Here is a 27688-nt window from a genome sequence, read left to right on the forward strand (position 1 = left end):
AATGGGGTTATTTGATGATCATCTGGATCTATAGTGCATAGGATCCATCCCAGTGTCACTGTTTTCATTATACCAGAGGCCATGACGCTAATGTAGCCATAGCCTAAGTTCTTATAACTCTAAGTTCATATCTACCTTATGCATTGAATTATTTTGCATACACATCCCATATGTTCTTGAACAGGGAGAGCATTTCTATTTAATTCCTAGAATGTACTGATATAATTATGGATATAATGTTGTATATCCATACAGTATTTCTTCCATGGAAGCCTTTTTCTCAGAAATTCCAGTCCTGCTTTCCTTTACCTGTATATGATATTAACATCTCTATACTATATACAGTATGCTGTTTATTAGCTTGTTGTGCATAAGCAAAAAAGTAAAAAAAAAAACAAAAAACTGTGAAAAGATTCCACATAGCTATAGGAAAACACATGAAACAAATACAATACATGTGAAGTTTATATAGATTATCCAATAAAAGACCAATTTGTCAGCTTGCTCGGCGATGTGGACTCCAGAGAACTGTTTCTCTGTATAAATGTCATGACGGCTTCATCTGTGCCCTCAGTCAACAGACTTAAGATCCTTAGACGAATGTAAATAGATGGAATGAGAGGGGAGAGAGGCTTATGTTAATCATTCAGTTAATAGGAGTAATTGAATTACAGACATTTAGAAGACTCAGGGTTCAGGTTGAGACAGCCAGTCTTCCGAGCTTGTGTTTCCTTCTCTTTTATATATTGGAACACTCATTAGATAGTAAGGCAACTCAAGACCAAAAGATGATGTGACGGCTGAAGGAGGGAGGGCGAAACCATCACATCACCATTAGTTAGGGATAGAAATCTCTTACAAACTGGAGCTGGTAAAAGAGGTGATGCCACAAGATATCCTGCCGCCTGGGAAGATCCCAGATGCTATAGACCATGGGACCATTTGGGACACATCGCTCGAATTACAAGAGAATGGAAACCTTGATAATATACCCACTGTATGCGTGCAAGAGGCAGAAGAGCCACCACAGAATGAATACAGGGACAGCGAAAGACTTTTACAGAGGACACCCAGTTTTGGAAAGACAGTCAAATTTATTTTGCCCCCCATCACCATTGAGGACAACGCACCCCAAGAGGAAGAGTTGCAGTTCTTTCAAGCAGTGGAAGACGCTCTCGGAGGTAGAGGTTACAGCTTCAAAGAGATTTTCTCGTCACGGCAGTGGATTGATATTACTGGTATGGTAACATTTTAAAATTTTGGTATGTTACTGATGTGATTAATACGTATTGTTTACACCATTATGCATTGCAGGTAAGCTATAACATTAAGGCTGGGTTCACACACAAGTATATTTCAGGCAGTATTTGGTCCTCATGTCAGGTCCTCATGGCAACCGAAACCAGGAGTGGATTAAAAACACAGAAAGGATCTGTTCACACAATGTTGAAATTGAGTGGATGGCCGCCATTTAATGGCAAATATTTGCTGTTATTTTAGAACAACGGCTGTTATATTGAAATAATGGCCGTTATTTACTGTTATATGGCGGCCATCCACTCTATTTCACCATTGTGTGAACAGATCCTTTCTGTGTTTTTAATCTACTCCTGTTTTTGGTTGCTATGAGGACCTGACATGAGGACCAAATACTGCTTGAAATATACTGTGTGTGTGTGAACCCAGCCTTAGGCTATGTTCACACTACGTAAAATAACGGCCATTATTTTTAACGGCCGTTATTTTGAGGCCGAATTTCGAACATACGGGCTAGTCGTGAAACTACGGCCGTTGTTTAATTTTGATTCCTAGCATGTTTATAAACGGGATGAAACAGGTAATTTACTTTAAATACTGCGCCCAGCCCGAGAAACCACTCAGAAAATTTTTTACATCAAAATCAAGTTTAATTCGGCAGATATAAGTTTTACGTTTGCGGACGCATTGAAATCCACAGCCGTTGTTGCAGTATTACCGGCCGGAAATAATTGACATGTTCATTTTTCACGGGGCTGTATAAACAATGGCCGTAATCTGATACATAGTGTGAATTCAACGGCCCTAGTTACATTGCATTACAGTCATTATAGGGAACCTCAAAACAACGGCCGTAGTTTTGCGGCGCGGACAACGGCCGTTATTTTACGTAGTGTGAACATAGCCTTAAAGGTATTGAAAATTCTGTAAAAAGGTTGTGGTGCTGTTCTCTTTGCAAAGTCTTTTAGTAATACATTAAAGGGGAAGTTCAAAAAAAATCAACTGGTGCCAGAAAGTGCCTGAGCTTTATAATTTACTTCTATTTAGAAATCTCAAGTTTTCCAGTATTTATCAGCTGCTGTGTGTCCTGTAGAAAGTGGTATTCTTTCCAGTCTTTCCAGTAAGAGCAGAAGTTTTCTAGTTCAATGTTTTTATTAATTTTTTTAAGAACATATTACAAAAGAGAAAGTCTATAAGCACTGACTTTAGTGCCAACAAAAAGTTAACATGTTTGTAAAAAAAGTTAACATATGAGTTAACAAAGATACAGAAACAAGAGTGACAACATTCGGTATATTATATGGATATAACTACATTCAGCATGGTAGAGTTACATTAGGTGTAGCACCTTCTGAGCAAATTAGTGTAAAGTATACTGGTTTGTGAGTAAACATTATGGCCCAGATTTATCAAAGGGTGTAAAATTTAGACTGGTGCAAACTTCCCACAGCAACCAATCACAGCTCAGCTTTCATTTTACCAGAGCTGGAAGCTGAGCTGTGATTGGTTGCTATGGGCAGTTTGCACCAGTCTAAATTTTACACCCTTTGATAAATCACCCCCTATAAACGGGGATTTGCTACTGCTCTGGACAGTTCCTGACATGGACAGAAGTGGCAGCAGAGAGCACTGTGTCAGACTGGAAAGAATACACCACTTCCTGCAGGACAAACAGCAGCTGATAAGTACTGTAAGACTTGAGTTTTTATTTATAGAAGTAACTTACAAATCTCTGGCACTAGTTGATTAGAAAGAAAAAAGATTTTGGTAAACAACCCCTTTAAGTTACCTGTGGCCTATCTGTCTCCTATTGAGAACACTGATGCAAGTTAAAACTGTGCTTAAAAGGGTATTACCAACGCGACTAACATCATTTAACTTGGTCTCATTAGGTTAAAGTGACTCTGTACTTACAATCTGACCCCCCCCCCCCCCTCAAGCCGCTTGTACTGTCAGATAGCTGCTTTTAATCCAAGATCTGTCCTGGGGTGCGTTTGGCAGTTGTCGTCCTAAAAAACAACTTTTAACTTGTCAAATTTAACTAGCCCTGTGTCAAATTGCCGTGGCCTAGAGTGTGTGTGCCCAAGCCTTGCACTGCCTCTCCGTTCCTCCTCATCATTAGGAATGCCCCTGGGCAGTATTTTTCCTATTCATCACTTGTGTGAACACTGCACAGGTCTCATACTGAATAAAGTCACTTAAATTTTACATCACCCAGTGGCAAACGGTAGCAGAGTCTCTTAGTATGCGTCCTAATTCAGCTTGTAGCCATCAGGACACACTTCCCGGACGGGAATGAAAAGTCCAACTTCCATGTAGGGTACGCGACGTTTCGAGAGCAGCAGCTCCCTTTGTCAAGCCTAACTCATGTGTGACCCATCACCAATACATATACCCCGACCTCTCGCGAGATCTGAGATCTGTTTAAAAATAGACATAAAATAAATTAGACAACATGGAAAAATAACATATTACTAACGGAATAAACCTCCTTCTAGTTACTACATCATAGTTTTTATAAGAAGACACTGAAATTACATGCTTCATTTAACCCTTTTGGGTTCAGTGCTTCCATCTTACTAATCCAATACACTTCACGTTGTAGCAGTTTACGCTGTGTCTGTCCACTATCAGCACACTCTACCTCTTCTTATATCATCCATCCTAATTCGCTGACCTGGTGTTTACACTGATGGAAATGTCTCGCAACACTGGTTTCTCCAAAATTTTGTTCTTTCTCATTTTTTATACTGATTTTTTGGGCATAATTTCTTATTGCACTCCGATGCTCATTCAATCTTATTTTCACCGGTCTCATCGTCTGTCCAATATAGACTTTCCCACAGGGACATTTTACCATGTACACTACCTGTTTAGAATTACATGTATGCCACCCCCGGATTTTAATTGGGTAACCCTTTGTGGGATGCATAACTTGATCCCCTTTAATTATGGCACTGCAATTCTGGCATGCTAAACAGGGGAAAGTGCCATTTTTCTTTGCTCTTAAAAATTTTTGTCTTGTTTGTTTACTCTTCCGCATATCTGCTCTCACCAGATAGTTGGCTAAAGTTTTACCTTTTCTGAAAATAAATCTTGGGGTATCCCCAAACAGTCTCCCAAACTTGGGATCAGCCTGAAGGAGCCCCCAATATTTCAGTACAGTCTTTTTCACCATGTTCGCATGGCCATCATATGTTGTAATAAACATTAGTTTAGAGCTATCTTTTAAAAGCTATCTTTTTATCTAGAAAAGAGAAAAAAATAGCTCTAAACTAATGTTTATTACAACATATGATGGCCATGCGAACATGGTGAAAAAGACTGTACTGAAATATTGGGGGCTCCTTCAGGCTGATCCCAAGTTTGGGAGACTGTTTGGGGATACCCCAAGATTTATTTTCAGAAAAGGTAAAACTTTAGCCAACTATCTGGTGAGAGCAGATATGCGGAAGAGTAAACAAACAAGACAAAAATTTTTAAGAGCAAAGAAAAATGGCACTTTCCCCTGTTTAGCATGCCAGAATTGCAGTGCCATAATTAAAGGGGATCAAGTTATGCATCCCACAAAGGGTTACCCAATTAAAATCCGGGGGTGGCATACATGTAATTCTAAACAGGTAGTGTACATGGTAAAATGTCCCTGTGGGAAAGTCTATATTGGACAGACGATGAGACCGGTGAAAATAAGATTGAATGAGCATCGGAGTGCAATAAGAAACTATGCCCAAAAAATCAGTATAAAAAATGAGAAAGAACAAAATTTTGGAGAAACCAGTGTTGCGAGACATTTCCATCAGTGTAAACACCAGGTCAGCGAATTAGGATGGATGATATAAGAAGAGGTAGAGTGTGCTGATAGTGGACAGACACAGCGTAAACTTCTACAACGTGAAGTGTATTGGATTAGTAAGATGGAAGCACTGAACCCAAAAGGGTTAAATGAAGCATGTAATTTCAGTGTCTTCTTATAAAAACTATGATGTAGTAACTAGAAGGAGGTTTATTCCGTTAGTAATATGTTATTTTTCCATGTTGTCTAATTTATTTTATGTCTATTTTTAAACAGATCTCAGATCTCGCGAGAGGTCGGGGTATATGTATTGGTGATGGGTCACACATGAGTTAGGCTTGACAAAGGGAGCTGCTGCTCTCGAAACGTCGCGTACCCTACATGGAAGTTGGACTTTTCATTCCCGTCCGGGAAGTGTGTCCTGATGGCTACAAGCTGAATTAGGACGCATACTAAGAGACTCTGCTACCGTTTGCCACTGGGTGATGTAAAATTTAAGTGACTTTATTCAGTATGAGACATGTAATTGTCCTTGAAAAATACGAATGAGAAAATGAAGTCATAAGCAATTGAAAACCACTGTTTGGTGTAGCGTGTGTTCATTTGTTGCTTTATACGGAATCTGAATGTGGGCTGTGGAGCTGCCTAATTGAACACATATGTGAGACCCAGTTGGTAAGATCCTATTCACATACATATGAACACTGCACAGGTGCCTTAACGATCCAGCACATGTGCAGTGTTCACACAGGTGATTAATAGGAGAAATCGTTCCAGGGGGATTCCTAATAATGAGGAGGGCGGGGAGGAGGGGCGGAGAGACGGTGCAAGGCTTGGGCACGCACACTTTAGGCCACGCCAATTTGACACAGGGCTGCAAGTTTAAAAGTTGTTCTTTAAGACAATAACTGCATCACCTGCCGAACAGACCCCAGGACAGATCTTGGATTAAAAGCAGCTATCCGAAGGTACAAATGGTTTGGGGGGTCAGATTGTGGGTACAGAGTCACTTTAAATCCTTTTGCCTTTGCCTCCTTTCCACTCTGCCATGTTAATCTCTGCTGCCATCTCTGTCTGTGACAGCAGCTGTCCAGAGCTAGAAAGGTTTTCTATAGGGATTTGCTACTCTTCCTAACAGTTTCTGCACCATATCAGCCTAGAAAGAAAACACTACTTCATGCAGGACTTTTTTAATAGAAGTAATTTACAAATATGTAGAACTTTCTGAAACCAGTTGATTTGAAAACATCTTTGCCAGAGTACCCCTTTAAATAATGTAAGTTATTCTATGGTCCTGTGCACCCACTATGAACATAAGGCCATATTATCATGGACTATCATGAACATAAAGCCATACTATCATGGACTATCATGAACATAAGGCCATACTATCATGGACTATCATGAACATAAGGCCATACTTTCATAGACTATTATGAACATCAGGCCATACTATCATAGACTATTATGAACATAAGGCCATACTATCATAGACTATTATGAACATAAGGCCATACTATCATAGACTATTATGAACATAAGGCCATACTATCATAGACTATTATGAACATAAGGCCATACTATCATAGACTATTATGAACATAAGGCCATACTATCATGGACTATCATGAACATAAGGCCATACTATCATGGACTATCATGAACATAAGGCCATACTATCATAGACTATTATGAACATAAGGCCATACTATCATAGACTATTATGAACATAAGGCCATACTATCATAGACTATTATGAACATAAGGCCATACTATCATAGACTATTATGAACATAAGGCCATACTACCATGGACTGTTAACAAAAGGGTCTTTACTTTCCTTACTATATTTTTTACTAACGTATGTAATACTTGGTATGTTCTATTGCTTCACTTTGCATTTTGTAGGTTTAGCAAAATTAAGAGCTTTCTTAAGGAGATTTGTTAATGGTTAGTAAACCACTGCTGTATTATTGGAGTTAATGCATGGTAGAGATGAGTTTAATGAATCTTGACCACTATTTTAAAAAAGAAGAATGAACCAGCACGACAACTTGACATAAAAGTAACAGATAAAGAAAAAGGGAGTCTAGTTTACAGTCTATTGAGACTGGAAAAGGAGAAAAGAGTATCAGTTTTGCGTCTTTAAGGCTATGTTCACACTGCGTATGAATCCGTCCGTAGTGCGAACCGCGAATATACGCACGTAGTTTTGAGGTTGATGCGTTTGCTTGAAAGTATACAATATACGCTCGCACAATGCACACTACGTATGAGCTTACGGCCGGATCGTATACGGCGCCGTGAAAAATGAACAAGACCATTGTTTGAGGACGGAAATGTTGAAACTCACGGCGGTGGATTTCCATGCAGTCCCGTACGGAATACTTATTTCAGCCAAATTGAACTTGATTTTTCCATCCAAAAGGTTCTGTGTGGTTTATGGGGCTGGGCGAAGATTTCCAAGTAAATGACCTGTTTCAGATCGCTTCGAAAGAAGCTAGGGAAGCATAACTGTACTACAGGCGTATGTTTGCAGTTCGTACGGATCCGGCCGCATGTCTATTTTTCCCACGCCCGTAGTTTCAGCCGCACATGTACGGCGGCGGCCGGAATCATACACAGTGTGAACATAGCCTAAAGGGGTATTTAGCCAGTACTCTCCGGCCTGTCTGTGGCCACTGGAGGTGGTTGGGAAGCTAAAATCTACTAAAGCATGGAAGTACTCTATTACTCTATTTACTACTTATTACTCTATTACTCTGAAGCATGGAAGTACCCAATTTGTGTAGCTCTTATTTACTTCAGTGGGCTTTGCACAAAGTGCGTAACCCTGCAAGCTATGCTGTTTACATAACTTACTAGGCCATGTAAACAACATAGCTTATCAGCATAGCTCATCAACAGCAAAGCTCTGATGATGAGCCGAGATTGGGACAGGCCAGGCGGGGAGGAGTCTGGAGATGGGACTGAGGAGACCAGGAGGTGCGCGTCATTGAGGCTGGGGGAGGAGATAGTTTTGAACTGCTCTTTTTTTCAGAGAATATGGATGATAACACAAAAACGGTTTTCCCCACTGATGGTTAGTGGTTTTTTGAAGCAGTTTATTGTCAAATTACTGTGTTTTCTCTTTTTAAATCATAATGACAACCAAAAACATCCAAATGACCCTGATGAAAAGTTTACATACCCCAGTTCTTAATACCGTGTATTGCCCCCTCTAACATCAATGACAGCTTGAGGTCTTTAGTGGTAGGCTGAGGCTCTTTATTTTCTCAAAAGGTAAAGCTTCCTATTCGTCTTGGCAAAAAGCCTGCAGTTCCTGTAAATTTCTGGACTGTCTTGCATGAACTGTGCGCTTGAGATCTCCCCAGAGAGGCTCAATAATATTGAGGTCAGGAGACTAAGATGGCCACTCCAGAACCTTCACTTTGTTTTGCTGTAGCCAATAACAAGTCGATCATGACAACCAAAAATGTCCAAATGACCCTGATCAAAAGTTTACAAACCCCGGTGATGTTGGCCTGATAACATTCACAGAAGGACATGGAGGCCAACAGCTTTTTCATGTTACACAATGTTTTTTGCCAAGACTCTTAGTAATACAAAATTGCTGTTGGCCTCCACTTCCTGTTACCTGCATTCAGTGAGGAAGTTTGCTTGGTTCAGTTCTGGTAAGTGTCATGCATGTCTTCATATTGATGGGCTTTTTTGGTCTGCTTATTATTTCTGCACTGAGCACCACCTGAGTAATGGTCACTGTTACCACATGTGTATATGCACAGGAAATGGCAGTACTAGCTGCATTTGTTTCTCTTTTGTATATAAAGGCTCTTGAACCCCATCAGATTCCAAGCTCTAGGATTCGGCTACAAACTTAGCTACAACTATACCACTGAAACTAATCCTCAAAGATAAAAAGAGGTTGAAAAACTACAATATACTGTATCTTCTTATATGTAATGTGTATTATCTGCTGGGGAGGTATGCACCTGGATGTTCTAATACTACAGGACTGCTGACAGTCCACTGAACGCTCATATAATTTAGCACTTGATCAGTTGTTTACAGCCTCCTTATTAGTTTTCCCGACGTCTATACAGATTAGCCGCCATGAAATCATAATAATGGCTTATGAAGGCAGAATACCCTGTGCTGGTTTGAGGACATTCTGTAGTTACACACTACGCAAAGTTTCTTAGGCTTTCTTCCATGGGCTTTAAAGTCTGCAACATCACTTTGTCACATCAGGTTGTAGTTTCACAATGTCCCTATGTCAGCAAAGTAACCTGAGCCGTAATTAAACTTTAAGTACCATAGGTCATAGTATTCCAGACTTTTTAAAATGAAAATGGACTTACTTTTTCTATTCCCATCAACTTCCATGTATAAATGTTTAGAATGTATATGGCTGTTCTTACATGGTAAGGCAACATGTTGCAGTTAGGAACGTAATATGGAGAGCTATATAGGTAGGAATGGATTGGTGTGTATACATGTTTGTATCCAGCTGGGTTCTCACCTAATTATGTGTGACATTGCTTAATGTAAAGTAAAGCTTGAGAGTAGAGATGAGAGCAATTCAAGCATGCTCAAGTCTGTCCGAACGCGGAAGTCTCTGCATTTGATTAACAGTGGCTGAAAAAGTTGGATGCAGCCCTAGGGAGCCCTAGTGGAAAACATGTATACAGCCGGTGACACAAGACTGGTGTTCATTTTCAGTGCCTTTACTCAACTAATGAAGCAGCCAGCCTGCACAATCCCTGTATCATTTGTGCGGCCATTTAAATACATTGTTATCGTCCACACATCCTCTGTTTACACAGGGTGAAATGTGGCTGGTAAACAATAATTTATAGGTTTGCACAAAAAATGTGATCAGCTGATGAGTTGGCAGTTTCCCGCTCCTCAGCTGATTGCTGACACTATTACATGGGCTGATTATCACTGGAATGAGTGTTTCTAGCGCACTTGCTACTGCCTGTGTAAAAGGAACCATCATTCTTTATATATATATGTTCCAGTGATCGCCAAGCATAAATAAAAAAAAACTTTAAAGAGTTCATTGCGGCTGGAGAGGATGATGGCAGAGGGATGCTCAGTGTCCCTCCAGTGCCCTGTGTCCCTCAGTGTCCTCCTGCCATCATCCTCTCCAGCAGCCACAGCCCACACAGCTCTGGGAGTCAGGTCGTGACATCACCATTTTATCCAGGAAGTGACATCATCATGTTATCCAGGAAGTGAAGCCTTGATGCAGTAGTAAGTGCAGGGAAAAAAACACTTTATGTGCATTTCCCATAATAAGTGTATATTATTGATTTGTAGAACTTTTGGGGGGCAATACAATACTTTAATAAGAATTTTCGCCAGACTTCTCCTTTACCGTTAGTTTAAACAATACTGTGCCATACCTATTTTTCAGTTAGTTACAGTAGAAGACACTCAACAGAAATATATTAGCACCAAAATATATAAAAATGTTAAAGTATTTCTGTCTTTTAGATGACAAATTGTTAAGAAAGAAAATTCTGAGGCCAGGTCGTGGTGAGGACTCAAAACCTCTCCCTGGGCAACAAGTAACGGTCTACCTTATGGGAATTTTGGAAGATGGGAGTCTGGTGGAGAAAGATCCCAAGCTGTCCTTTGTTTTGGATGAAGGTGATGTTATACAGGTAAAGATAGATAAAATTCACCTGCTTTTATTTATACCAGGGATGGGGAACTTTCAGCCCTCTAGCTGTTGCAAAACAATTCCCATCATATCAAAGGCTGTCCAGGCATGATGGGAATTGTAGTTTTGCAACAGCTGGAGGGCCAAATGTTCTCCATCCCTGATTTATACAATGAGCCATGACAGATCTATATGTAAACTGATACCAACAAATCCAGACATTTACCCATAATGTAGTCTGTCAGGTTCCCGCTATGGTTTCCTATAATATATATAGTAGAATTATTTGTTGCAGACTGTGCTGTTCTTGCCATTAAATAAAGAAACATATCTTCATTTTATTGTTTAACTTAAATAATACACTTAGGGTCCTTTTACCCAAACTAATATGGGACTGCACAAGGACGGCGAGATCGACACTGCAGGGCACAATAAATGGCTGCAGGAACCCTTTTTGTAAGCCATGTCCTTCCCAAACCAATTGTCCCAAACCCCACTGCTGCTACTTACCTATCCCCCACCTATTGAGACCTCTTCCACTCTCCTAGGCGCCACAGTTCCTCAGTTGCAAACTTTTTAAAATGACGGTCTCTTTACAAGATGGCATCGGCTGGGAAACTACATTTCCCGGAATGCTGTGCACCTCCATGTTATTCCATAGAAAACAATGTAATACAGTGTGCGCATAGTGGGTGGTGGAACTTTACAGAAGCTGGGCCACCGGACCTTCCCACTCCAATGATACAGTAATGAGCTTGGCTTATGTGTACCAGGCCAGGCCCACCGCTGAGACAAGGACCCTGTGGGAGGCGGGAGAAAAAGGAGTAAAATGGAGCAGACCAGCTAAAGGCTTTTTGAGCTCTTGTGAATAATGCACAGAAACCTAGATATAGCACAGAGAGGATAACTATAGAACATTTGAAGGACTGCAAGCAAGGGATTAGCTATTTAATAGAATAATAATAATTTTGGGAGGAATACCCCTTTAATATTCACTGTTATTCGCAGCCCATCTCCTGTTTAAGGAGAGAGAGGTGCGTCTAATAATGATAAATTTTACCACCGCACAAAAGATGAAATCAGCTGATGAGCGGGCATTTACTCGCTCATTGAAATATTATTGGCGCTTTTACATGGCCTGATTATCGGTCGAATGAGCGCTTCTAGCCCTCCGTCACATACAATATCGGTTCTAACGAGTTCACATACAATGTGACTGTCAGGCGCAGGCTAGAAAAATACCTATAATATCTAATGTTTCAGTGGCGGGCAGGGTCCTCTTTCCCATGTATCAGTCTGCCATCTATCTTCATGTAATCTGTTTTGATCTTGTAATGTTCTTGTTTGTTACCCCTGTCGCCTGTATAGCGCTCTGGAATTAAGTGCGCTCTATAAATAAATAATAATAATAATAATAATAATAATAATAATAATAATAATTTCAGTGCTCTAAAAGTGATCCAACTGTGGTATGAGGTTTCACAGAGCTGCTAGAGACAGGAGACTACCTGGAGGGAGGGGATTTCCTCACAATCTGGTAAGGAAGAAGAAATTAAAGTAAAAGAGATGTGCCTGTCAGGCCTATTGTATGTGATGGAGGGCTAGGAACAATCATTGCTGATATCGGCCTGTGCAAAAGGGCTTTTACTGTGGATCGACCAACCACATCTGTCGGCGGTTTCTTCCAATCATCCACCACTCCTTAACTGTAAAAACCCAGAAAGCTCTGTCAGTTCACACAATGAAGCGAGCGGCTCCAGCCGCTTGCTTCATTGTGTGCTGTGTGAAGTTCTGATGCGGGCACGCGCTGATGGGCCAGCATCAGAACACTGCGGCCGAAAAGATCATCCGGCCAGTACTTAAGTACCGTCCAGAATGATCTTTGCAGAGACCGGCCGTTCCGTTACCCGGCCGGGTCACGGAACGGCCAGTCTCTTACGTAGTGGGAACATGGCCTTAAAGGCGCTAAGAAAGGCGCTAAGAAATTATTCACAGAATAACACACATTACAAAGTTATACAACTCCTTCCCGTGTCCCACCACCCCAGCACGTTTACCCGGAAGTGTGGTGCATTATACATACCTCATCCGTGTTGCGCATGTCCGCCATCTTGTGCCACAACGTCATCTTCGGACGGCCGGCCGAACCGCTCCGACCGCCCCTAGTGCCGGCCGCCTTCTGCAGCGTCATCAGATGCTCAGCCACGATTGGCTGAGCATAACTGTGCTCAGCCAAACGCGGCTGAGCACAGTTATGACGCGGCAGAGGGGGGACGGCATCAGGGATGGCAGCAGTGATTCGGCCGGCCTCTCGAAGATGGCGTCTTGGCACAAGATTGCGGATGGGTGCGACACGTATCAGGTATGTATAATGCACCACACTTCCGGGTACACGTGCGGGGGTGGTGGGACACAGGGAAGGGGGCGATTCACAGACATAACATACATTACAAAGTTGTATAACTTTGTAATGTGTGTTATTCTGTGAATAATTGTTTATTGCCGCACTACCCCTTTAAAATAAGCTTTGGGTAGCTTCACACACACCGTATCGCAGCGGATTTTCAGCTGATTTGATCTAAATAACTGAACACAGCATCAAATCAAATCTGCTGCAGAAGCGGTGTGTGTGAAGACATCCTTAGTATAAAACTGTAGCATACTTGCTTTAACATCCAGCTCTAATCCAAAGAGGCTTTGGCTTAGTTTCGGTTAGTGTCAGTTGCAAGTGGTTTTCTGGGAAAAGGCTACAGAATATGTTATGTGCCTGGTTCCTGCCATTCCATGGAGCTTTTACAAAGGGAGGCTCCTTCATCAGGTAAGGCGCAGTGATTTCAACAGCTACTGGGAAACCTACAGAGGAAATAACGCTTTATGTGTAGTCACAAAAAAACAAATACAATTAGAAATAGGTGAAAACAATATTGTAGCCATCTTTCACATTGCTTTACCTGATAAATGCTTGTACCCTGTATGTCTGATGAGGGTATTGCTTTGTCTACACAGGCTTTAGAGTTGGGTGTTCGATCGATGCAACTGGGAGAAGTGGCATTCCTGCTGACAAATGGCCTTTATGCTTTTGGTCTTCTGGGAAGGTATTTATTTTTACAGCATTAAATACCCACCAAAAAGGTTATATAAGGCATAATCCAAATCAGGACATAATCCAAATCAGATATAACATTATGTGGCTCTTGCAGCTTCTTATGATGTGCCTTCTTTTGTGCCTTCAAGTAGCTGAATAAGGATTGAGGCCGGGTTCACACTATATATGACACCAGCCGTTCTGTGACATGGCTGTGTCACAGAACGGAAGGTGTCAGTGAAGTTAATCTCGGCCAGTACTGCAGTACTGGCTGGATGAACTTAATTTCCTTTTAATTGGGATGCGGGGGTATTCGGGTGTGCCTGCATTCCAATTACCCATAGCAAACAATGTAAAGTGCGTCCAGAGCCGCACTTTACTTTGTCTGCACTGTCAGTTTTGTGCAGCTGCTTTTCAATGAATAGCGGCCACACAAAACTGACATGTCAGTTTTCAGTGCGGCTGCTAGGAATCACAGCTGGAGTGTATACTATGGGGGAAATTTATCAAACATGGCGTAAAGTGAAACTGGCTCAGTTGCCCCTAGCAACCAATCAGATTCCACCTTTCATTTTTCAAAGAGTCTGTGAGGAATGAAAGGTGGAATCTGATTGGTTGCAAGGGGCAACTGAGCCAGTTTCACTTTACACCAGGACCAGGATTACATAGAAGTCAATGCGATGTATTTATTTATTTAATTAATATTGGCCAGTGTTGCAATCTACCTAAATCTGGACAGAACTACTGGATGCCTAAAACTGGACAGGAGTACTGGATGCCTACAAAGCATGAAAAGATATGTAAGAGCTTCCTCTGTGTAATTTTCACTGTATATATTATAAATAAGAAATTAACGTAACAGGGAACAGTTGAAGTGGATACAAGATATGGCAGGGCAAACTTTTAAAGTGTCACTGTGGTTTGGAAAAACTTCTGACTTGTCATATAGAATCAGATGCTGACCAATTGTAAGAACGAGCGGGGAGAGGACCACGCTTCAGCTCCCTGCCCTGTGTCAGTGATGTCAGCAGAGAGCACTGTGTCAAACTGTAAATTAAATTTCCTGCATGACATATAGCAGCTAATAAGTATTTTACAAAGTAAAATGAAGTAAATTACAAATTTATATAACTTTCTGACACAAGTTGATTTGAAAGAAAAAGATTTTCACTGGACAACCCCTTTAACTTCTTAACGTGTCACTGTTGTTAACATTTTTATTGGAGAAATCAATAGTCCAGGCGATTTTAAGAAACTTTGTAATTGGGTTTATTAGCCAAAAAATGCATTTTTATCATGAAAAAGCAGTTTGAAGCTCTCCCCCCTGTCTTCATGGTTTTCCTATGGAGAGAGAAAGTTAAGGCAGCAAAAACAGGACAACAAAGAGTTAATTTACACTCACATCCCCGACTTTCTCCTCTGACATCACCACTGAGCTATCTGACCACTAATTAGGGCTCTGAATAGCTCCCCTGCTGAGCAATCCTTTGTTCTCAGCTGCCATCTCCATCCTTCCCCCTCCCTCCTCCCCTCTTCATAGACCAGACAGGATCAGACTGATGAAAAAGATGAAAAAACAGTCGAGATTTCCTGATTCTGAGGAGTGGACGGCAGAAAGGAGAGGAGGGGGGAGCTGGGAAAAGGCTTTTTACATGCAGATAATGGCATATTTGGCTAATAAACCCAATTACAAAGTTTCTTAAAATCGCCTGGACTATTGATTTCTGCACAAAAATTTTTAACGACAGTGACACTTTAAGGACGCATGACATACCCGTACGTAATGCGCCCGTAAGAGGTGTTCAGAGCCGCGGAGCCGCGGTGCCACTTGTAGCCCGGGACCGCGGGTAATAGGAGGGCACTGTCCGATCGCCATGCCCACTAATACAGTAATCAGATGCAGCTGTCAAACATGACAGCTGCATCCGATTACCGGATGCAACACTTCCCTGGTGTCTAGTGGGTGAGATCGCTCCTCTGGGACGTCGTCCCGGAGGAGCGATCTCCGTTACTGCTGCCGGCCGGGGACCACTCCAAGATGGCACCGTCCCCGGCTCGCCACTCGTTTGTTTTTGGCTGCAGCAGCCGAAAGCAAACGAGTGCTGATCTCATTGATCTTTGCTGTATAAGTATACAGCAAAGATCTCAATGAGAGGTCAAAGTGTATATACTAGAAGTCCCCCTGGGGGAATAACCCTAACCCCAGGGGGAATAACACTAACCCCAGGGGGGCTTCTAGTATATGTGTAAAAAAAAAAAAAAAAAAAGTATTGTTATTAGTAAAAAGCCCCCTCCCCTCATAAAAGTCTGAATCACCCCCCTTTTCCCAGGTTTTAAATAAAAGTAAATAAATAAATAAATAAACATGTTTGCTATCGCCGCGTGCGTAATCACCCAAACTATTAATTAATCACATTCCTGATCTCGCACTGTAAACGGCGTCAGCGCAAAAAAATCCCAAAGTGCAAAATTGCGCATTTTTGGTTGCATCAAATCCAGAAAAAATGTAATAAAAAGCCCCAAAGTCCAAAGTATAAAAGCGCTATACGCCTGGGAATAGAGCGATTTTAAGGAACGTATATTTGTTAACAATGGTTTGAATTTTTTACAGGCCATCAGATACAAGAAAAGTTATACATGTTATATATCGTTTTAATCGTAACGACTTGAGAAACATGCATAACAAGTCAGTTTTACCCCAGGGCGAATGGCGAAAAAACACATTTCCCCCAAATAAAAAAAATGTGTTAGTTTTTCAATTTCACCACACTTTGAATTTTTTTCTGGTTTCGCAGTGTCCTTTATGCAAAAATTCAGCCTGTCATTGCAAAGTACAATTAGTGATGCAAAAAATAAGGGCTCATGTGGGTTTCTAGGTGGAAAAATGCAAGTGCTATGACCTTTTAAGCACAAGGAGGAAAAACCGAAAACGCAAAAACGAAAATTGGCCCCGTCCTTAAAGGGTTAATATATAGGAAACTGTAATACATTATTGACTAGCTGAATTTGTATGACATTGGTCTATTTAGTGAAAATATGTTAATATACCAATTTACATGTACAATTCAATATTAGGAAAGTATCAGTTTTCTCCACTATTATCCATATATGCTCAAGTTAACATAAAAGAAGTTCTGTTACTTTTAGTTTTTTTGCAAACATCATGGAACAAAACTTGGTGTCAGAACTGCTAATGCAACCTCTGTGACCTGAAGACCTGAGACAGCCGGGTTGCTAGTGACCCTCTGCATGAAAAATCCACTTATGTGGTTGCAGCTGAAAGACAGTCAGTCACAAATGATTCATCTACTAACTACAAAGCTGGGTTGGCATTGTGCCGATAACACCCAGAGTGAAAAGTAACCTGGTTGCAGTCACGTCATGGCATGACCACATCTTAGGGTGTAGTATAAGTTCACATAAGTTTGTTTTTTTTGCCAAAGCCAGGGGCTGATAGTGATTAAACAAAGGAAAGTGATTACAAAAGAGAAGCTGTATCTTACCTAAAATTGTCTTTTCCTTTAGCTTTATCTCTGACCTAATCTAAAAGATTTGCAGCCAAAACTGCATGTGTATATATCCAGCTTTCTTATTTCGTTCTTGTACTCTAACTCCACAACTTCCACTGTATACAGTTGAGAAATCTTATTTGCATCCTGTCAAAAGTAAAATGAAAAGTATTGCAAAACAATACAAATGATTTCTATGACATTTATGTAGTATTTTTCATTCTTGTGCTCTGCTCCTTGTTGTAGGGACCCAGACATTCCTTCAGATGCCTCTCTATTATACAAAGTGACTTTACTCGAAGTCAGAGACAAGCCCAGTCTGGTATGCCTCACCACTGCTGACCGCATTACTCTAGGGAACCTGAAACGAGAATGTGGGAATTTCCATTTTGAGCGTGAAGAATATCGAAGTGCCATGCACTCTTATAGCCAAGCGCTGACTATCCTCACACCTAGCACTGCAGGTAAATGACACTAATAGAAATATCATTTACTACATATGTTGATGGTGCCACAGTTATGTCTCTTCATTGTACAATTTTCCACTAAAATACCCAATCTTTTCCATTCCAAGCTGGGATTAGAATAAAACACAGATACTTACTTGCAAAAACATTGACACCCCTGTCCTCAGGTTGGATGTGGTATTACAGTTCAGGTCAATTCACTTTAATGGAACTGATTGGCAAAACCACAACTAAACTGAGGACAAGAGTGGTGCTGTTTCTGGAAGAAAACAGCCATGTTTGTTTAGGCCCGGATAACCCCTTGAATAAATATCAAAGTCACTTCTGAGATTTTAGTAGCATTTTCATAAATAGGCAATTTTTTGGCTCTCTATTAGTAGTGAATGGTGCTTATACTCATCCTCTTCAGTACGCATCTCAATATGTAACCTTTAGACAGTCATGGTCTCTTTACTAAACAAACACTGACACTTAAACCGTATAATATAAGGGTCAGTTCACACGGAGTAAAACTGGCAGAATTCTGCGGCGGAATCCCGCCAGCTTCCGTGTCATACAGCCAGTCTGTGGGAGGGCTTGCACCTCCTCTCTCTGCGCCTCTCCGCTCAGAAGAATTGACGTGTCAATTCTTCCGAGCGGAGAGAGGAGGCGCGCAAGCCCTCCCATAGACTGGCTGTACAACACGGAAGCTGGCAAGATTCCGCCGCAGAATTCTGCTAGTTTTACTACATGTGAACTGGCCCTTAGGGTATGTTCACACTGAGTAATATAGGTGGAATCCCACCTGCCTCAGTGTCTCTGTGGGACAACTAGCGCCTCTGCTCCCGCCGCTCTCAGCTCAAAGAATTGACATGTCAATTCTTTAAACAGAGAGCCACGGAAGCTGAGGTGCGCAAGCCATCCTATAGAGACACTGTGTGACGATGAGGCAGGTGGGATTCCGTCTGCTTTGCTCAGTGTGAACATACCCTAAGGGGGCTGTAAATGCAATATCAATATCAAAAACCAAAAGAAACAGCACCAAAACATGTGCTTACCCATGAGTACTAAATATAGTTTTAACAACACAGGCTAATATTATAAACAATAAAATGTAATCGTATGTCACCTAATCCTGACTGATAGTCTGTATACCCTGCAGCCAGAATTTGTGTCTCCCATAGGTGGCACTGCCTGAATATTACTTTTTTGTTTGCGCTATTCGCTGCATGCTGTTATTTCACAAGAAACGCATGCTTATGTTGTCATGGTACTATGCAGCAGGATGGTCATACACTTATGTCCTGGATAATGACTCACCATTATCTGTATTACTCAGACCCCCTGAGCCCAGAGGAAGAAGAAGAGATTCGTGAGCATCGAATCAAATGTCTAAATAACCTGGCGGCCACCCAGCTGAAGCTTCATCATTACGATGACGTCATTAATTCCTGCAATGCAGTCCTGGAGATGGATAAAGACAATGCAAAGGCACTTTATAGGAAAGGCAAGGTAATGTCACCATAACCCGTAACATATGACTAAGAGAAACACTACAAAGTGAGTTTTTTTTCTCCATAATTAATATGAGGCCTGTGTGAACTTTGGCAAAGTACATTTCAACCTGTTCTCAAGAGTCGTAATTGCAATGATAATCTCTGACTATTATTCCACTTATAACTAAAGTCATTTGCTGCCATCAATTACTGCTATATTTTACTGTGTGCTGATGCAGAGCTGCAATCTGCTGGTATGATTTACAAGTTTAAGGCTATAGACACCTTTTAAAAGTATTTGTTATTTCTGCTTTGCTTTAATGGTAAAAAAAAAAAAACACTTTCTACATGGTTTATTTGTGTTGGACAGTCAGTAAGAGAAGGTATTAAGCCCCTATTACACGGGGCGACGGAGAGGAGCATACGAGCGCTGTCAGCACTCACTTACTCCTCATTCCCTGCTCCCTGCCGACGCTATTACGCATGTTGGCAGCGAGCAGGTGAGTACAGGGGGGGGCTGTCCAGGTGATTGCTAGATCTTCCGGGCAGCCCATAGAGAATACGGCCGATAATCGTTTCGGGTAACGTTGCTGGGAAGCAGAACACCACCAAGTGCCACTTCTTTAATAATGAATGGAGTGCTGGCTGCATGTATGCTGTAAATTTATTTCATTGCAGGAGACATTTCTCCTCTATTCTGGTGATTGACAGGGGTCCTAGAGGTTGGATTCCCACTGACCACTTAGGCTGGGTTCACACTGCGTTGTTGCAATCTGTTTTTTTCATCCAGTTTTGCAAAAAAACAGATGCATTTGAGTGCCTCTGTTTTTTTAATTGACTTCCATTATAAAAAAAAAGGATCAAGACGCTTTTGTTTTTTTAACGTACACAGAAACGTAGCTGACATTACTTTTGTGTATGTTAAAAAAACTGATACATTTTGATCCTTTTTTTTTTATATTAGAAGCCAATGGAAAAACGGATCAAAACGGATGCACACATGCGTTTGTTTTTCTATCCTTTTTTTTTGCAAAAATGCAGTGTGAACCCAGCCTTAGTTATAAAATAGGGGATGTTAAATTGTGGAAATACTTCTTCAAGTAATTCAAACTATGATGCACTGAGAATAACATTTACAAAATGCAGGAAAAAAAAAAAATTCTGTTATAATCATTAATAATATAGTCACTGCCTTAGCTTAAGAGCATCCAAACACACATGGGTTACAGTCAGTGTATGAGTATGCTGGAATCATGAACTATTTGAGGATGCACCAACAAAACTTAATTCCATCCCATCTGGATGATGGCTGAAAGTTTCCACCACTAAATAGAAGACTACTGTATAATAGGTACCTAATAGTTATCATCAGAAGGTTTGTTTTATTTGAATCCTAAATATATTAACTTTTGACAACATTAGTCTCAGTTATTAGTTTTTTTCTCCACATCAGGTCTTATCAGAGAGAGGTGAATATGAAGAAGCCATGCCTATCCTCAAACAAGCACTTAGACTGGAGCCTACAACAAAGGTAAGATATGGGATATGAATTAAAATATGGTACATAGGGGGTGAAGGCTCATGCAGCTGGAGATGGAGCCCATTCCAGGTTGGCTTCATCCCCATTTAATTGATAATGGGGATAATTAAATTCATGGTTAAAGAGTCACAGATCTGCAGTAACAGGACTTGCTGTTCTGACGCCTGATAAAATATCTTCTTCTGTGGAACACATTGATCCCTATCCTGGTTTTACCATTATTTTTATCTAATGATACCAGTGATTTCCATGGAATGATAATAAATCAAGGACAATGGATGAAATGGCCAGAGATGTCCTTCCGATTCTCCCTCTCAGACAGTGAAACCACATGGAAGCTGACATTACAATGACACTTGGATTTGGCTGTTAAGCCTGTTCAGTCACCTTTATCATGGGGTCTCATGTACCTTGATGGAAAACATTACCGCTAGATTTTACAAAGTGTTTCCACTGTACTTGTAAAGAATAAGAAAGTTATAAGGTGAGGTAACATGAATAAAGCCAACATTTACCTCATCATTTTCCTGTGGATTAATGCTCATAGGATCAACATGTCAGCATTCAAAATTGTACTCTAAAACCCATGCTTATTGTATGTGTATGCAGGTTTTGTTTTTATGTTTAGGAACATTGGGAATATCTCTATAATACTTGTACAGTAATACAACTCCCCTCTATGAAGTTAAATATGCCAAAAAAAAGTCTACAGAGCCTCAGTTACGAGTCTCAGAACAAAGGACTAGCCAGATATCCCTCCAGGGAAGGACCTAGCAAAGGGATGGCTGCTGTAAGGAGACCACTAAAACTACCATTTTAAGGGACCCCTTCAGTCAATTTTCAACTTAGTTTCGAATCTGATGATATGACAAGGGAAATACCAAAGCCAGGTATCCATCCACAGACAGAAGTTTGGAGGTATTGTCCCGCATCAATGAACATGAGACGGAAGCCTTAATTTACCTTTTAGGTACAGTTTGGATCATCTTCAGCAGCATGCAGACACAGCTTGCAGGTACATGGACAAGGTGTTTTTCTTCCCCTGCATAAAATACATGCTAAGCCACTCTCTTCACCTCCTGTGTTCTATCTTGGTATAGTTGTTACTAGTGAAAGAAATCCCCTATGGTAGGCAGTGAACAGCAAACTGCAGGGAAGAGACATGGTAATTTCTAAGACTTTAAAGCTCTTTTCTACTAAATAAAGTGATTTACAAATATTTTAGGGATCACCCTGACTATCACATGAAGAGAGTTCGCTAAAATGACAGAAACCATATAACTGTCTACTTTAGACATCAACATGCAGGAAATTAAGAGAATGACCCCATAACCAGAGACACAGTACTTTACACAAGAGGAATTTCTGAACACATTAAAGGGGTATTCCACTCTTAACATAATTTTTATATGTTGCTGCCCATGGTAAGACTAAAAATTCCTTCCATACTTGTTAATGGGGTTAATGACACACTGCAGCGCGATCACTGCAGCATTAACGGTGAGGGCCCCCACCTCCAAAGTATAACAAAGGACGTATCGGTACGCCCAGGGTCATCTGGGGACAGTCACCTATGACGCACCGGTACTCCCTAGGTCGCCTAGGGCAGTGCTTCTCAAACTGTGAGGCGGGCCTCACCAGTGAGGCGCCCTCTAGTTGTTGGTGAGGCCCAGCTTGGGAGCCAGTTTCCCAAAAGTAACTATGATCTGCACAGTCCTTTTGCTGTTTGCGAAAATCTTCATTTTAGCAACATCATTAATATATTTTGTACTAATTTATTAGCATATAGAGCTTGGGAGATGGGTGAAAGGTAGCTAGCATTATTTTCAGCTTTTAAATTGACTTTCACGACAGAAAGTGAGGCCCAGGCACCCTCTTGGTCAGTCTGGCGAGGCCCAGCCATTGCCTTGGTCTGTTGGGTGAGGCTCCAGTAGAAAAAGTTTGAGAAGCACTGGCCTAGGGGTTAATGAATGAAGTGATACATGTCATATTCATAAAATTTGGCTCTGTCATTAGGGCTATTTTAGGCTGTCATTAATGGGTTAATAAGCACTAACAGTTAACACAGCGCCATCTATTGTCAGTTCCTCTAGCATTTAATGTCTGCAACTATTGCTGATATTTTAACATTTCAGTCTATCCCTACTGATTGTGAATGATGTTCCCAATGAGTGAGAATTAGCTTATATACCTGAAAATCACATTTAGACCTTCCAAGCCAATTAAATAGATCAATAAATTAATAGGCAATATTATTTTACTAATGTGGAATATGGCCATTCAGCTTTTTATGTTACCAAACAGAACTATGACTAATACAATGAATAAGGTTAATAGAAAGATGTGTTTCCTTAAAGGCAATCCATGCAGAGCTTTCCAAGCTGGTAAGGAGACAAAAAGGACAGCCTGAAGTCACCAAATCCCTGGTGAGAACTAAACCCAAAGCTCATCTTAAGCTTAGAGATGACTTAAATCCGCTTATTCGTCACAGCACAAGACAGAGGGTAAGTTCTGCCCGCAGTGTAATACATAACCTTACCTGAAAGGGAAAATTCTCAAACTGGACGCATATAATTTATTAGTCACACTCGGAATATTACAGCAGTGATATAGACCATCTCGGCACGCTGTACAAGTGAGCTCACTTGTGGAGCATCCTGATATGTTCAATATAGCTGCTGTAACTGTCAGAGTGTGACTAATAAATTCTGTTTATATGCATCCATTTGGTGAGTGCCGCTGTGCTTTCATTGCTTCATATGGTATTGTACATTTACAGTACGTGTTTTTTTTAGTTTATTATTCACTTTTTTATTTTTTTTTCACTTTATTTTTATACATTGTGCCCCTGATTTTTATGGCACATTTACCCTGTAACTGGGCCTGATATATTGGCCCCGTTTACAGGAGAACAAAGCCCCCTGACACTCACTGCTAAGCTTCATTGGGATAGGAAGGCTTATGGCCTATGCCGACAACACAGTGTTCATTATCAGGAAGGTAGGAGTAACAACTAGAGTTGTAGATCCATTGAACCGCTGATATCGATGGCGTAAGCCGCACCAGGGATTGGAGACTAAGGGGCCGCTGGTGTTCACAAGAGCCCGCCATAAGGTGGGCTGGATTTACTGCAGCAAACGACCCCCTGGTCGCTACCCCTGGCTTGGCTTGCTAGCGGTGGTGGGCGAGGTGTAACTGGAGACACGTAGGCAGGACAGCTGGCAGGAACACAGCAGAAATCTCAGGCAGGTCTCACAGCCAGGTACCAGGAGTCACGGGCAGGAATCATGAGCAGAAATCACAAGCAGGAGTGGTGGGACCACAGTGATTAGGGAAGCAATGCGGAGGCTCTAATGGTGGGGTCAGGTTAGGGACAGGGATTTATAGGGAACTTGATGCATACATCCAATTAAGGGCGTGCTGCCCCTTTAAATCCGCAATAGCCAGCGCGCATGCGCCCTAGGAGGCAGGGGCACACACACTGGCCATAGCAGAATGGAGCAGGAGCTTGGACAGGTGAGGTGCTGGGGGGGGGGGGGAGGGGTTGCTAAGCAACAGAGGAGCCAGGCTCCTGCACCTGCTGAGATCAGCCAATGGGGAGAGTGGGTGCGGTGGAGGCCCATAGCACGGGACTCTGCCGCATCCGTGACAGAAGTGACTGTAACAAACCATTTTGTCTTCCATCTGGAGAGTCAAATGCCACTGGCAATCTCTGTGAATCTGCAGATTGTGAAGTAGTCATATGGTGGTCCATGACAGCAGATAGGGAGAGAACTGCACACATAAAAACAGAAGGAAAAGTCATTTTTTGTGGGTTTGGATAATTTCCATTTTGTATCATGTACACCCATTGGCCCAGATTTATTATTCTGAGATAGGACAGATAGCAACCAATTACAGCTCAGCGTTCATCTCCAGGATGGGCTGTGATTGGTCGCTATCTCTCTGACTTTTGTCTCTGACAGAATGATAAATCTGGGCCATTATTGTGAATAGTGCATCTATTTTATGCAGGATGCACAATGAAAGTATAAATGGACAAGACAATGTGTAAGTATGTGTGTTTACTTCTTAATTCTAGAACAATGCACATAAAAGGTTATTCCCATCACAAAAAGCAATGGTATATAGCTAGGACTTGACCTTCAGATCAGTAAGGTCCAAATGCCATGACCCTCTGATCCAGTGCTTGAAGGGGCAACAGCGCTACTTTAGCACTTTTTCCACCTGAGGGCCAGTTCACACTGAGCAAGATTGTCGGAATTCCGGAGTCCCGCCGTGCTGCTGCTGTCAGTGAATGAGAGGGCACGCGCTCGTCCACTAACTAACATGTTAGTTCTTTGAGCGGAGAGGAGAGGGAGTGGACGAGTGTGCGCCCTCTCCATTCACTTACAGCAGCACACTGCTGGACGGGATTCTGCGTGGAAAGGTCTGCCGCAGAATTACGCTGTCTTTACTCAGTGTAAACTGGCCCTAAGTGTGAATATCCAAAGTATGCTTGTTTTTCCATGCTGGAAATTTCCTCTTCATAGGGAAGGTGTTTTTACAACCCCATACACATGTATTGTACGGTAATCTGCATCAAAGAGTCTACCAAGTCAGAACACACTAGTACAGGTTTTTCCCTATACAGCAGCTAATGTTGTGGTTTACATCAGCAGGCCAGAAGAACAGGGAGCCAGTGTAAGCCCCAGCATTCTGTAGTCTAAAGCTATGTTCCTACTATGGGAAAGGGCCGGCATTTATGATAAACAAAGGCCGTATATTGATAATGACAGCCACAAATAGTGATCATGATCACTTTTCCTATGGCCACCTTTTCCTGATAAAACCCCACAGTGGGAATATAGCCTATGGCTATGTTCACACATAGTATTTCTGTCAGTCTTTTTTCAACCAAAATCAGGAGTGGACCTGACAGGGCAAAATTATGATGGAAAGATTTCCACCGTTTCTGTGTTTTCAACCCACTCATGTTTTTGTTTGAAAAAATACTGACCCAAAGACTAACAGAAATACTACGTGTGAACATAGTCTAAAAAGTGACTACATTGGCCTAACTTTTCAATCTTAAAAAAAAAAAAACCAGACGGTGTATATGTAGTAGCTTTTAGACTATGTTCCGCACTCTGATAGAAGCATAGATAGCATACGTCGGCATTCTATTGTCCCAACTTGTCAACGTTTACCACATATGTTGCATTGTATGAAGTGCACACCCAGCCTTATGCTGCACCTCTATTCAGATAAAAACCTCGAAGGGGATTTAGTGCCAAAGCTGAAAATGATACCATCACTTTTTGTAATGGGAATAACCTTTACTAGAAAAATGTTTTTGACTCTTTAACATCATTATTTTAGTTCTTTGTCACTGTATCTTATATCTATATGTATGTTTTTTTCTTATATTTTTGGGGAAGCTACAAAAACCCCATAAAAGCAAAATGTAAAAAATAACCTTGTATGTAAATGAGCTCTCCTGGAATTAAACAATATCGTACTAGCCAAGTGTGAAAATGTCTACTTCACGAAGATCTAATTTGCATAATTACTATAGAGCATTGTCTGAAAAAACATCTCCTGGATTTCTTTAAGGAGAGTCAGTATCCCCCTGAGAGAGGTAACTTAAAGGAGAAGTCCGGCAAAATTTTTTATTAAAGTATTGTATTGCCCCCCAAAAGTTATACAAATCACCAATATACACTTATTATGGGAAATATTCATATATTCATATTCACTTCCTAGATAACATGGTGATGTCACGACCCGACTCCCACATCTGTGCAGGCTGTGGCTGCTGGAGAGGATGATGGCAGGGGGACACTGAGGGACACAGGGCACTGAGCATCCCTCTGCCAATATCCTCTCCAGCAGCCACAGCCCGTACAGCTCTGGGAGTCGGGTCGTGACATCACCATTTTATCCAGGAAGAGAAGCCTTGATGCAGTAGTAAGTGCAGGAAAAAAAGCTCTTTATAAGCATTTCCCATAATAAGTGTATATTGATTCTTATCCCACAGAACAGTGCAGTCATGTCTAATATATTGCTAGGTGGTATACACTGCACAGTCTTCTTACTCTCTGTAGTGGTAAACCCAACATGGGCCTGTGAAAGTGGGTAGTTCACAAACTTTGTTTGGGGCACTTTGTATTACATTTTTTTGAAGCTAAAATCAGAAGGGAATGTAAAAAGAATGAATAATATAAATGCCTTTCTGGATCCAATCCTGGCATTGGCTCAAAACAAACAAAAAACTAACAAAACTACACCATAAATTGCAGACCCATTTCTTCATTTTTCAAAGTCTTTTCTGCCTGATATAACAGGTTTGACTGACCTGAAAGATTTTTTTTAGTACTTCTTGGCTACAAAAGGATAAGGGATATGTAGCTGATTATGGGGGTTCAACCATGGAAACAGCCTTGTACAGTGTACCACAGGATAGGGGATAACTTTGCCAGGTGTGAATACCCCTTTAAGAGGCTGTAGAGGCATTAGATATTAGTATTGATGACAACTGCTATGCTACTGTGCAGAACTCTATTCACTAACTGTGCAGCAGCAGCACTGATAATCATTCATGCTTTATCTTCAGGCTTGTCCTGGTGTGCCTAACCTCTGTATTTCCTGTGTCCTCAGGTAACCAACAGAATGCTGCTGGTTGGCGCCGTGGCTGCAGCATTACTAAGTTTACTGGCAACTTTCCTTTTTGTGCAGGACACCTAAATAGTGATGTCTGCAGGACAATATTCAGTTGTAATTCATTGTGCAGATAATATATGACCACTACAGACATTTATATTATTGAAGCGGTGTCTAGTAGTACATTTTCAGTGTCCACCTCTCCTACCACATATGGAGCCAACATGCCATGCCCTCCATACTCCACAG

The 27688-nt window shown here is 41.3% G+C and overlaps 1 protein-coding gene across 1 annotated transcript; it reads left to right on the top strand.

Moving 5' to 3' along the window:
* Nucleotides 1-883: 883 nt before the first annotated feature.
* LOC138783667 (peptidyl-prolyl cis-trans isomerase FKBP8-like) lies at nucleotides 884-27523 on the top strand. The gene is made up of 8 exons (XM_069958661.1): nucleotides 884-1238; nucleotides 10553-10722; nucleotides 13728-13816; nucleotides 17562-17779; nucleotides 19101-19273; nucleotides 20711-20788; nucleotides 23155-23301; nucleotides 27437-27523. Exons 1-8 carry the CDS (start codon nucleotides 884-886, stop codon nucleotides 27521-27523), a joined length of 1317 nt encoding a protein of 438 aa, XP_069814762.1.
* The last annotated feature ends 165 nt before the right edge of the window (nucleotides 27524-27688 follow it).

This window comes from Dendropsophus ebraccatus, chromosome 1 (genome assembly GCF_027789765.1).
Source record: "Dendropsophus ebraccatus isolate aDenEbr1 chromosome 1, aDenEbr1.pat, whole genome shotgun sequence".
Taxonomy (NCBI): Eukaryota; Metazoa; Chordata; class Amphibia; order Anura; family Hylidae; genus Dendropsophus; species Dendropsophus ebraccatus.

What these genes read in the sequence shown, in the direction of transcription:
- LOC138783667 (XM_069958661.1), top strand. Translation starts at nt 884, where the DNA reads ATGCCACAAGATATCCTGCCGCCTGGGAAGATCCCAGATGCTATAGAC. An exon ending in GCTTTTGGTCTTCTGGGAAG is followed by an intron (nt 13,817 to 17,561) that starts GTATTTATTTTT and finishes TCCTTGTTGTAG; the next exon opens with GGACCCAGACATTCCTTCAG. An exon ending in CCTCACACCTAGCACTGCAG is followed by an intron (nt 17,780 to 19,100) that starts GTAAATGACACT and finishes TGTATTACTCAG; the next exon opens with ACCCCCTGAGCCCAGAGGAA.